The 13,710-nt window shown below is 41.8% G+C and overlaps 1 protein-coding gene across 3 annotated transcripts in view; it reads right to left on the bottom strand.

The window, feature by feature from the left end:
- The window catches only part of LOC139532092 (neural cell adhesion molecule 2-like), a 398,819-nt gene that overhangs the window by 77,434 nt on the left and 307,675 nt on the right, over positions 1 to 13,710 (bottom strand). For all 3 annotated transcript variants that reach the window (XM_071329230.1, XM_071329227.1, XM_071329228.1), the window contains exons 6-7: positions 9,292 to 9,409; positions 5,162 to 5,331 (exon numbers count right to left, since the gene is read on the bottom strand). In XM_071329230.1, the coding sequence (XP_071185331.1) occupies positions 5,162 to 5,331; positions 9,292 to 9,409 (288 nt within the window). The remainder of the gene's footprint in view (positions 1 to 5,161; positions 5,332 to 9,291; positions 9,410 to 13,710) is intronic.

Here is a 13,710-nt window from a genome sequence, read left to right as displayed (position 1 = left end):
TTTATATACCTTTTGCTTTGTAAATAGCCAAACTTACCATAAAAAATCAAATATGGGCCTGGTCCCTGGCGAGAAATTGCCACCCACACATGGAGTTTGAGCGGATACTTGGGACTCGGCTGGCACACATTGCTCAAGGGCCACATTGCTCTTGCCAGCTTTGATCCATGCCTGGGCCTGCAGGACGCGAAGTCTTTCTTTGTCAGACGAACATTATGGCTATTAGCAGGGCTATATTTTGGCCTTTATAAATATTATTTTGGCCTTTATACAGATTACAATTGCTCACTGTCGTTTTTCTGAAAACAAAATAATCTCCAAAATATCGTTATAAATAGCCTTCCCACTGTGGACATCTATTTCAGCACCGTTTCGCGCTGCTCTGAGACAAGCATGGAGAAACGAAAATGTTAAATTCTATTACATGATATTCTTAAGATATATGTGTTGACTGAATATAAGCAAGTGATGTCTGCTAAATAATCAAGTTAGGTTTCTCCAGAAATAAACAATTATAAATAACAAACTGGCTTTAGTGAGAATGTCTCACCCCATTTTCAAGAATTGCCTTTTTCTCGCTCACTCTAGGTTAAATGAAAATGAAATCTCCAAAATAGTTTATTTTTAAACAAAGCAATTATTATTATTAATACATTTAAAATGATATAAAAGACCCTTAGATATTCTCAGATATTCTCACAGATCCTAATGGAAAATGCCCCTTCGATATTAATTTAGAATCCTCCAATCCTCTAAATGTAATTATTGGAGGAGAAAAAAATATTAATTAAAAAATATATTTTTAGATATACTGTAGGCTTACCATAGGCGGAATGAGTCTCTCTAGTGTTGAGTACTGTGCTGTTAAAAACGGTGTATGTCTGATTTGTTTAAAAACCATATTAAAGTTAGAAGCAATATGATTTGAAGCAATAAGATTTCAGCATTATTTCGCGCTGCTCTGAGACAAGCATGGGGACTGGTCTTGATAAATCAATGAGATTTTTATTTTCACTGAATCTCCGTTTGGGTATTGGTTAGACTAGAATTAGAAAATTAGGGTGCAGTTCAGTTCTTTACACCCCATCACTATGAGGAATTGTTTGTTTTGTGACACACGTCTTTCAGAGCTCTGTTTTTCCCGTGAATTACTTCTCTCGTGTATGATAGTTTTTGCCTGCCTCACGGATTTCCTGTTATCTACCTATTACCTGATCTCCCGGACTATGTTACTAGCCGTTTCCCTGCCTGTACTGTTGCCTTTTTGGACCCCCTGTGTATGACCTTCTGCCTGCCCCTGGACACAGCTTCCTGCCTCCTCCTGTGGTCCTTTGCAATAAACACCTGCTGCACCCTGCGCTTGAACCCAGCTCTCTGTCTCCCCTCGTGTTCATTACAAGCACCATATTTTCCGTTCCATCCTAACGGAAACCCAGAGGGTTTTTCGTTTTTCTTGGAATAGAAACACCATTATATTAATCAAATTAATTAAGCCAAATTTCTTAAAATCAATCCCATGTACTATGTTATTACAAAAAAGGTTTTAAATTCTCTAGTAATGCCAATAATGGGAGACTATCAAATGCTTCTGAAAGATGCCCCCCCACCAACGTGTCTGATTTCAAATATGCTTTTCAGCGAAAGCACTACAAACGATTATGTTAGGTCACCACCAAACCACAATAAGCACAGCAATTTTTCCAGCGAAAGATAGCAGTCACAAAAAGCAGAAATAGAGATCAAATTAATCACTAACCTTTGATGATCTTCATCAGATGATACTCATAGGACGTCATGTTACACAATACATGTATGTTTTGTTTGATAAAGTTCATATTTATATAAAAAAATCTGAGTTTACATTGGCGCGTTACATTCACTAGTTCCAAAAACATCAAGTAATTTTGCATAGCCACATCGTTTCAACAGAAATACTCATCATAAATGTAGATGATAATACAAGTTATACACATGGAATTATAGATATACCTCTCCTTAATGCAACCGCTGTGTCAGATTTCAAAAAAAATTTACGGAAAAAGCAAACCATGCAATAATCTGAGACGGAGCTCAGAACAATAGTAAAATTAGCCGACATGTTGGAGTCAACAGAAACCAGAAAATACATGATATATGTTTCCTTACCTTTGATGAACTTCATCAGAATGCAGTCCTAGGAATCCCAGCTCCACAATAAATGCTTGATTTGTTCGATAATGTCCGTTATTTATGTCCAATTAGCTACTTTGGTTAGCGCGTTTGGTAAACAATTCCAAAGTCACAAAGCGCGTCCACTATAACGTGACGAAATGTCCAAAAGTTCCGTAACAGTCAGTAGAAACATGTCAAATGATGTATTGAATCAATCTTTAGAATGTTGTTAACATACATCTTGAATAACGTTCCAACCGGAGAATTACATTGACTTCAGTTGAGCGATGGAATGGAGCTGCCTCTCACGTGAACGAGCGTGTTCAATGCGTGGTCACCTCATGGCAGTGGTGAATCATTCCTGTCTCCTTCGGCCCCCCTTCACATTAGAGTCATCAGACAAAGTTCTATTGACATCTAGTGGAAGCCGTAGGAAGTGAAAACTCATCCATATCTCGCTGTAATTTCAATGGGAGCTTGGTTGAAAATCTAAACAGGAAGTGGAACTTCTCAGGATTTTGCCTGCCATATGAGTTCTGTTATACTCACATACATAATTCAAACAGTTTTTAGAAACTTCAGTATTTTCTATCCAATACTAATAATAATATGCATATATTAGCAACTATGACTGAGGAGCCGTTTACTCTGGGCACCTCTGTGCATCTTTCATCCAAGCTACTCAATACTGCCCCTGCAGCCATAAGAAGTTAACACAGCGCACATCCAACCCGGAAGCCAGCCACACCAATGTGTCGGAGAAAACACCATACACCTAGCGACCTGGTTAGCGTGCACTGCGCCCGGCCCGCCACAGGAGTCACTAGTGTGCGATGAGACAAGGATATCCCTACCGGCCAAACCCTCCCTAACCCAGACGACGCTAGGCCAATTGTGCGTCGCCCCATGGACCTCCCGGTCTCGGCCGGCTGCGACAGAGCCTGGGCTTGAACCCAGAGTCACTGCGATGCAGTGCCTTAGACCACTGCGCCACCCGGGAGGCCCATAACGCAACTTTTAAAGGAGGAACCACTGTATATATATTGATGTTTCATGGTAGACCAGATGTTGGCCAGTGCAGCGCTCTGCGGGCAACACCAACCTCTCTTCTCGTCATCCCCTGCTCTCTCAACTGTCAGGGGTAATAAAACTCTTACAACTGTGTTTCACGCCGCACTTTGCGAAACAAAACTCAAGCCCTCTGCTAACTTCTTTAATTTAAAATGCGCATTTTGAAGAACAACCGGATACTTGGCCTTGAAAGGATCTTGATGACTAGAGCACAAATCTCCATATATTTTCATAAAGAGGAAAGAGCTCCATCAGAATAATCAGGGAGGAAATATGCTGGCATCTTTATGAAAATATAAATGTAAACTTTTATGAACAGGGTGTCACCGACTGTACAATAAATTAGATGTATTTTTTTCCATCTGGAATTGTATTATATTCAAGTTGTTGGATGATTGGTTGAGGTAGTGGCAACTGTATGCAACTGTATGCATAGTCATATACGCATAGCCACATCTACATGTACATACTACCTCAATCAGCCCAACTAACCGGTCTGTATGTAGCCCCGCTACTGTTATAGCCTCGCTACTGTACATAGCTTTGCTACTGTTACTTTTCACTGTTGTTTTTATTTCTTTACTTACCTATTGTTCACCTAATACCTTTTTTGCACTATTGGTTGGAGCCTGTAAGTAAGCATTTCACTGTTGTATTCGGCGCACGTGACAAATAAACTTTGATTTGATTTGTATGGTGAAAGTTTTCCTCTGAAATAATATTTTTCCTTGGTGAATAGGAATTGGCTGTTTGTTGCGCTTAAGACGAAACACCTTATATTCAAATCAATATGTATTAATAATAACACAGATAGAACAATGAGCCAGATATTTCACAGGATGTATAATTGTGAAGCATCTGGTTGGCGTTTCCACTCAATGACAAATATTGTGATAAGAAGAAGCCCAGTGGCCAGCAGTGGGAGAAGATGGAACAAAATGGATTTTGGCCGACATTATGCAAATGTGCTCATCGATTTAACATTTGATCGCAATATAGGTTTCTGTTCCCAAAACTAGAATCTTTTACAAACAGAGTGGACTAGGTTGTCGATTTTACCCTGTGCAAAAGTTTAAAAAAAGGGTGGATATAGTTACTACACACGTGCACTTCACAGAGTATGTGTTCCCCCTAACGGAAATACATTATAGAAAAGGGCTCTCCAACCCTGTTCCTGGAATGCCACCCTCCTGTGGGTTTTTCGCTATAACTCCAGTTGTAACTAACCCATCAACCAGCTAATAATTAGAATCAGGTGCGCTAGAATAAGGTTGGAGCGAAAACCTACAGGACGGTATCTCTCCAGGAACAGGTTTGGGGAGCCCTGTTCTAGAACGCTCGTGCTTGGTTCTGCCCCCCTCCATACTTGTTCTGCTCACTATGACTAATTTGTTCTCATTGGAAACAACAGGCTGTGGTCTATCTTGGGTTATTTCTAAAAAATCTTTGGTAATAGTCAGGAATATGTAGCTTATGTTGGAATATGCTGCTTATAATGCACAGGAAACATGTAGATTATGGCAGAATTTGCAGTTTGTAGCTCTCAAGACGCAGCATCTTTCATTCCAATCCATTATTCATATAGAGACGTGCAAAAGGTCCAAGACTTTACACTCCCGAGGAACATCAAGAAATACACAGTAAACATGTTTAAAAGCTTTCAATAGTGCCTAATACCTATAGAAATCTAAAGTAAATGGGTATGCTAAAATGACATCAATTATTGGTCCAATTCTGTTTTTCTGGTCGAAGAAACATAAAAAAACCCCAGATAAAATCCAAGTACAGTAGCATGATGACATTAAGATGGCTGAGAAGGACATTATATTTTGGTTGTAATTGTTAAATGTGACGTGAGACCATTTGACATGTTTACTTAAATTTGAGAACGTCATAACATAAGTATGGATGCCCACGAAGAACATGCTGCTACACTCACCAAACACTTTGAGGAAGAGCTCCCTCTCCTCTGACCCGGCCTTGTTGGTGGCTCGGCAGGTATAGTCGCCCCCGTCCCCCTGGATGATGTTGCGGATGGTCAGGGTACTCCTGCCTGCCTCCATGGTGTCGAGGACGTATTGCTCTGACCTCTCCAACTGCTGGCCCTTCCTGTGTACAGCGAGACAGTGCAGGTAGAGATGATTAATTCGTACAATACACATAAAAACATATAGGCCAGAGGTGCACAACCAATTCAACTACACACACATGCAAACATAGAGATAAAACATGTATATCTCTATGCATGCACACAGACAAAAACACCCCCCCACCACCACAACCACCTTCAGCTTGATACGAGAAGCATAAAAAAAAGCTTTACTGCATTTCAAAATAAATAGTTTGTCACACGCACACATCCCCCACACACATCATAATGATGTTAAAACACCGTCTCTCAAGGAAAGAGAGCGAGAGAGAGGGAGGGTAATTGAAAGTGGACTGGGAGAAACACTGAGGTATAGTAAGTAATAAGACTGGAGGGAGCCAGGGAGGAAATGAAGAACTGTGTGTGTGTGTGTACGTACAAGCTGGTCTGTGGAGCAGGCAGCGCGCTAGGCACAGGAAATTACACTGGCCGTATCAGAGTCTATGACTGACTGAAAGCAGGAACGACCAGCCAGCCAGGTGGAAACACCACACACCACAACAGGAAATGTAACTGAGGGAGGAGGGGCAAGAGGGTGTATGAGAGAAAGAAGATGAGAAAGAAAGAGGTGTCCTCTAGCTCCTTAATACCATTAAAACCAGAATGGTTATGAGTGCAGTCTTGAAAACCAGTGTGAGGGAGACGGAGGGGGGTATGGTTATGGTGGCACAGTGGTCAGATTGCAGTTGTCATGATGAAGAGAACACAATGGACATAGTGGAGCTGTGGTTAGAGTTGAGTTGTGGTCAGTGATGACCTGTGGTCAGCGTGTGGAGCGATGATCAAAGTGTTAGGGTGAAGCTGCAGTCAGGATGGAGTTACGGTCCGGGTTGAGTTGTGGTCAGTGTGGAGTAGTGTTCAAGGCGGAACAAAGAGGGCAGTACACTCTTAGACAAAAAGGTTCCAAAAGGGTTATTCGGCTGTTTCCATAGGAGAAACCATTTTGGTTCCAGGTAGAACCCTGGGTTTTACATGGAGCCCAAAAGGGTTTTACCTGCAACCAAAAAGGGTCCTTCAAAAGGGGGATCAGCCGAAGAACTCTTGAAAGCATCTTTTTTTCTAAGAGTCACAGTACAGAGTCAAGCTTGGTGGTCAGGATGGTTAAAAAGCAGAGCTTTCTAAACCATTTATTTGAACTCAATACAGTGTGACAGTCTACATGGAGCAATTAGGCAAGCCAGTGGTGCAAGGCGAGGCACATCGAGATATGATTTTCACAGGATAAACCTAGATTTAACATTTCAATTGCTTTGCGTAATTACATGGCCAATTAAAACTCCATCTCTCCCATTGATAGAAAAGCAATTACAAGAGTGAATTTGAGGCGCGGGAACAAAAAAAATTGTCAGTCAAAATCCTTCCCACAGCCAATACAAAAACTGTTATATTTGGAGCCACTCCAAAGGTTAAATGCATGGCACAGTTCAGACTTATCTTCTGAAAGTTGAAAATGAACTTTGACATGTACACAACATTTATGAATTCCTCCCACACAACTGTATTAGCATTTGATAGAGCAGCATATATATGAATGCGCATTTGGGAGACCTCCTAAAGTTTCCCAAATCTCTCCTCAAGTATCTCTAGCCACTCCACTTATTACATCTATTCCAGCACTAGCACACATGATCGAATTAAAGGCCTGATGATTAGTTGACCAGAAGAATCCGGTGTGCTAGCACGAGAATATACAAATTAAGGGGAAAGGCTGGGGGTCTTTCGCGAAAGAGAGGATGGGAAACACAGATCTAGAAAGAGAAAAGGGGGTTGTTGTCTTGCTGTGAAGAGGGCAGAACAAGCCATTCATTCACGAAAGTTACCAAAAAGTTACAGGTGTAGGATCTGTCACAGATGAGTTTTATGATTTACATAAATTCACTGAAAATCTTCACCAGCACACAGTAACAGTATTGCACTTTTCACTTTTGTCCACCAAATCGCCTAACCACCGGACAAGCAACATTATGGATTAAACGCTCAAATCCCGTTGCTGCAGAATTATTTTGCTACGACAATACTGGTCAAATTAAGATCCTACATCTGTAACAGGGTAACCGTGTTGTGTTCATTAGGGCATACAATGAAAAGTGTTTTAAAGCGTTTTGCAATGGAGGAAACATCTGCATTTCTAATTGGACAAGCCCAAGTGGTTCCTCCTTGTTTCAGACTGTTTCCTTCCATTTGGTGCCTAATGAACACAATCCTGTTATTATAGCTTCTAACACCATGCTAATGAGTGTGTCACTCAGGTTCAGGATGTATGCAACAGCTGTTGTATGAATGAATGAGTGTGTTAGATGTAACATGTTACTGATGCAGGTATGACTAATGTGGCACACTCTAGAAGGACATGTCACAGTGTCAATGCGATGTCATCGTTTACAGTGTCTGTCGACAGCACTGGCTTGTGAAGAGTGTGTGTGTGTGTGTGTCATTTAGAACATTGCGACATTGAAGGAGGCACTAGTCTGTAACAGTGATATACAGTCAATGTGATATAAAATCAAAAGAAATCAGCCAAGACCTCAGAAAAAAATGTGTGGACCTCCACAAGTCTGGTTCATCCTTGGGAGCAATTTCCAAATGCCTGAAGGTACCACGTTCATCTGTACAAACAATAGTACGCAAGTATAAACACCATGGGACCACGCAGCCATCATACCGCTCAGGAAGGAGACACGTTCAGTCTCCTAGAGACGAATGTACATTGGTGCGAAAAGTACAAATCAATCCCAGAACAACAGCAAAGGACCTTGGGAAGATGCTGGAGGAAACAGGTACAAAAGTATCTATATCCACAGTAAAACGAGTCCTATATCGACATAACATGAAAGGCCGCTCAGCAAGGAAGAAGCCACTGCTCCAAAACCGCCATAAAAAAGCCAGACTACGGATTGCAACTACACATGGGGACAAAGATCGTACTTTTTGGAGAAATGTCCTCTAGTCTGATGAAACAAAAATAGAACTGTGTGGCCATAATGACCATCGTTATGTTTGGAGGAAAAAGGGGGAAGCTTGCAAGCCGATGAACACCATCCCAACCTTGAAGCACAGGGGTGGCAGCATCATGTTGTGGGGGTGCTTTGCTGCAGGAGGGACTGATGCACTTCACAAAATAGATGGCATCATGAGGTAGGAAAATTATGTGGATATATTGAAGCAACATCTCAAGTCAGTCAGGAAGTTAAAGCTTGGTCACAAATGGGTCTTCCAAATGGACAATGACCCCAAGCATACTTCCAAAGTTGTGGCAAAATGGCTTAAGGACAACAAAGTCAAGGTATTGGAGTGGCCATCACAAAGCCTTGACCTCAATCCTATAGAAAATGTTTGGGCAGAACTGAAAAAGCATGTGCGAACAAGAAGGCCTACAAACCTGAATCAGTTACACCATCTCTGTCAGGAGGAAAGGGCCAAAATTCACCCAACTTATTGTTGGAAGCTTGTGGAAGGCTACCTGTAACGTTTGACCCAAGTTAAACAATTTAAAGGCAATGCTACCACATACTAATTGAGTGTATGTAAACTTCTGACCCACTGGGAATGTATTTGGCTAAGGTGTATGTAAACTTCCGACTTCAACTGTATAAACCAGACTACATTTGGTGACATCGCCATAATATGAATCAAAACATACCCCAAATGTGGTTGAGCTAGTGGTCTGGTTGGCTAATAGTTTTGTCAACGAATGGGTGGATTGCATTTGGTTTGCCAAGCCACAAGCGTATGAAGAAGTTTAGATGTATGAATAGGACACATTAATCATGTATTTTAGGTCACAAGGTTGCAAATCGTTTTGCAGTGTAAAACGAAAACAAGGGTTTCTTATTGAAGTTCAGGTAATGCCTACTCTGTGTTCTTCCGTTTTGTGATTAATGAACACAACCATGACGTAGTGTGTAGGGGGCTAACTGTACCTGTGCCAGGTGACCTCAGGGTCGGGGGATCCTGATGTGATGCAGGTGAAAGTCACTGACTCCTGGTAATCTGCTGTGGCATTGAATGACTGCTGTAGTACCGACAGCACAGGAGGAACTATAGGAACAAGACAAAGATGACAGTTAGTGGTGAGAACTTCATCAAATTACACATATGAGAGCAAAACAATGGCAGTGAAACAATATGCACACAGGCAACTAGCATTGTCATCTTCCCCACCCCATCTTCAAATGAAGATTGTTGTGACTTAACTAGACAGATCAACACGAATGTCGGCTGTGCACAGTGGTTGTGCAGAGAGTGGTCGTGCTATTGCTTCTGACCATAGAATATCAGCCATTTTTTCAAATTTCCAAACGATTCTACATGTTAATTCGCCACCGTTTATCATGAGCAAGTGATTTACTGTGCACGGTCAATGCTCGTGTTGGACTTGTCTTGTCTTGTCCTTAGAGGGGAAATGGGTACACTGTAATGTCACTCTGCAGTCTTCCAAGGGACATGTAGGCAGGTAATCATGCTAGCAATGGTAGTTAGCATTTAGCCTGTCATCTTAGCTAGTTAACCAGGCTAACTGAGCTAGCATTTAGCCTGTCATCCTAGCCTAGCTGGTTAACCAGGCTAATAGTGTTAACCAGCATGTAGCAAATCAATCAAGCCTAGCTAGTTAACCAGGCTAACAGTGGTAGATTGCATTTACCCTGTCATCCTAGACCTAGCTGGTTAGCCTGGTTGACAGCAGTAGCTAGCACTTTGCCTGTCGTCCTAAACCTAATTGGTTAGCCTATGAAAGCAGTAGGTGTATTCTTGTTATTACTTGTTAAACAAAATCTCGTTCTCTAAGCATTTGTATTATATATATATATATATATATAAAATAGCATAACTAAGTATTTTAATAATTTTATATAGTCAATATTGCTCATCTTTATCAAGGGACCCCACTGTATATGAATATAAAAACTTTCCAAGCTTCAGGCTATTGAAACGGCCAAGTAATATCAATTGCATGTGTTTTATTCAGTACTACTGTGCCACAGGTTGCGCTGAGACAGAATTTCTCTCTCTCTCTGACAAGATTACCATTGATTTGCTTGCCAATCGAACACCACTCTCTCAAGTCCCTGATCCAATACAGTCCATTCCCACATCAGTGAGCCTCATTGAAAACAGCTCAGTTAATGGGAGACCCATACTAGGCACAGAGACAGGAACATGCTAAGTAGCAGAGATAATAAATGTTTAATCTCCTTTATCATTTCAATTTCAAAGACTTGGAGAAGAAGAAAGGTTGAGAGATATATGGGGGGGAAACACATGCTCCCTTGTGCACACAAACATACGGTAATAGACACAAGTGCCCAGAAACACACACATATGCATACACACACACACATATAATTGAACTAGTTCATTTTTTGATCATAGTGTAATTGACTGTAATCAATCGTAAAAAAAATTGTGGGAAAAATCTACCTAAATCAAACTTATTTCTGAAGGTCGTCTGAACAATGGTGAGTTTGAAAAGGCTACAGCTCCATTTGTATTTAAAAGTTGTTTCAATTGGAAAGGGTGAGGAAAAAGCCGATGGGTTTCAGCCTAAAATGACTCAGCCTCTTCCCTGGCGACCTTTTCTTTTCAGCCAGCCAATCAGAAGAGGAGTAGGACACTCTGCTGAGTTGACCCCTATCCACCAGCCAATCAGCGGGAGGCCAGCCCTTAATGATAACGCCGGAGTCTGAGAGGGAAGGGTACGCTAGGCTAGCCACACTGTCTGCATGATAATGTCAATGCTAATACTAATCAAAAACATCTGAGCCGTATCGCGGTTTACTCCATTTTAGACCAACTCTGTACTGACTGACACACTGACTGATGTAAATATTCCCCCCTCAACTAAACTTATAAATATGTTTTTACACAACTATTTGGTTGAATCTATAGTTTCATATATAATTCTGAGGCTTGGGGAAAATTATACCCACTTTAGGACAAGCTGTGTTACAGAGTGAGTAAAACACACAAATGACTACACATATTTATGTTAGGGCCTTACTTTGGGTGTTTCTTTCTTTAGTGTTTCACTTATGGTCTCCTAAGCTCTAGTTCACTTCTTAAGGCACGTGTAACTATACTTCAAATTCCATTAGGGCCACATATACAGTGGGGCAAAAAAGTATTTAGTCAGCCACCAATTGTGCAAGTTCTCCCACTTAAAAAGATGAGAGGCCTGTCATTTTCATCATAGGTACACTTCAACTATGACAGACAAAATGAGAATTTTTTTCTCCAGAAAATCACATTGTAGGATTTTTAATGAATTTATTTGCAAATTATGGTGGAAAATAAGTATTTGGTCACCTACAAACAAGCAAGATTTCTGGCTCTCACAGACCTGTAACTTCTTCTTTAAGAGGCTCCTCTGTCCTCCACTCGTTACCTGTATTAATGGCACCTGTTTGAACTTGTTATCAGTATAAAAGACACCTGTCCACAACCTCAAACAGTCACACTCCAAACTCCACTATGGCCAAGACCAAAGAGCTGTCAAAGGACACCAGAAACAAAATTGTAGACCTGCACCAGGCTGGGAAGACTGAATCTGCAATAGGTAAGCAGCTTGGTTTGAAGAAATCAACTCTGGGAGCAATTATTAGGAAATGGAAGACATACAAGACCACTGATAATCTCCCTCGATCTGGGGCTCCACGCAAGATCTCACCCCGTGGGGTCAAAATGATCACAAGAACGGCGAGCAAAAATCACAGAACCACACGGGGGGACCTAGTGAATGACCTGCAGAGAGCTGGGACCAAAGTAAGAAAGCCTACCATCAGTAACACACTACGCCGCCAGGGACTCAAATCCTGTAGTGCCAGACATGTCTCCCTGCTTAAGCCAGTACATGTCCAGGCCCGTCTGAAGTTTGCTAGAGAGCATTTGGATGATCCAGAAGAAGATTGGGAGAATGTCATATGGTCAGATGAAACCAAAATATAACTTTTTGGTAAAAACTAAACTCGTCGTGTTTGGAGGACAAAGAATGCTGAGTTGCATCCAAAGAACATCATACCTACTGTGACGCATAGGGGTGGAAACATCATGCTTTGGGGCTGTTTTTCTGCAAAGGGACCAGGACGACTGATCCGTGTAAAGGAAAGAATGAATGGGGCCATGTATCGTGAGATTTTGAGTGAAAACCTCCTTCCATCAGCAAGGGCATTGAAGATGAAACGTGGCTGGGTCTTTCAGCATGACAATGATCCCAAACATACCGCCCGGGCAACGAAGGAGTGGCTTCGTAAGAAGCATTTCAAGGTCCTGGAGTGGCCTAGCCAGTCTCCAGATCAACCCCATAGAAAATCTTTGGAGGGAGTTGAAAGTCCGTGTTGCCCAGCAACAGCCCCAAAACATCACTGCTCTAGAGGAGATCTGCATGGAGGAATGGGCCAAAATACTAGCAACAGTGTGTGAAAACCTTGTGAAGACTTACAGAAAACGTTTGACCTCTGTCATTGCCAACAAAGGGTATATAACAAAGTATTGAGATAAACTTTTGTTATTGACCAAATACTTATTTTCCACCATAATTTGCAAATAAATTCATTAAAAATCCTACAATGTGAATTTCTGGATTTTTTTCTCTCATTTTGTCTGTCATAGTTGAAGTGTACCTATGATTAAAATTACAGGCCTCTCTCATCTTTTTAAGTGGGAGAACTTGCACAATTGGTGGCTGACTAAATACTTTTTTGCCCCACTGTATATATGGATGAGAGATTCCTACTGCCTGAGCTATGTTGTTGATGTAAAATGAGAAGAGCATGGGGCCTAGGATCGAGCCTTGGGGTACGCACTTGGTGACAAGCAGTTGCTGAGACGGAAGATGTTTTTACTTTATACACAGCACTCTTTGAGAGGGGTAGTTAGCAAACCAGCCCAAAGTCCCCTTAGAGATACCAATACTCCTTAGCTGGCCCACACGAATGGAATGGTCTAACGTATCAAAATCAAAATAGGTTTGCCAGTTCTTGCTGTGAGATGTTACCCCACTCTTCCACCAAGGCACCTGCAAGTTCCCGGACATTTCTGGGGGATAATGGCCCTAGCCCTCACCCTCCGATCCAACAGGACCCAGACGTGTTCAATGGGATTGAGATCCGGGCTCTTCACTGGCCATGGCAGAACACGGAAATCACGCACAGAACGAGCAGTATGGCTGATGGCATTGTCATGCTGGAGGGTCATGTCAGGATGAGCCTGCAGGAAGGGTACCACATGAGGAGGATGTCTTCCCTGTAACGCACAGAGTTGAGATTGCCTGCAATGACAACAAGCTCAGTCCGTGATGCTGTGACACACCGCCCCAGACCATGACGGACCCTCCACCTCCAAAT

The sequence above is a fragment of the Salvelinus alpinus genome, chromosome 10, assembly GCF_045679555.1.
Source record: "Salvelinus alpinus chromosome 10, SLU_Salpinus.1, whole genome shotgun sequence".
In the NCBI taxonomy this organism is placed as follows: Eukaryota; Metazoa; Chordata; class Actinopteri; order Salmoniformes; family Salmonidae; genus Salvelinus; species Salvelinus alpinus.
Note: the sequence above shows the minus strand (reverse complement) of the source record. Positions and strands in the feature narration are given on the sequence as shown.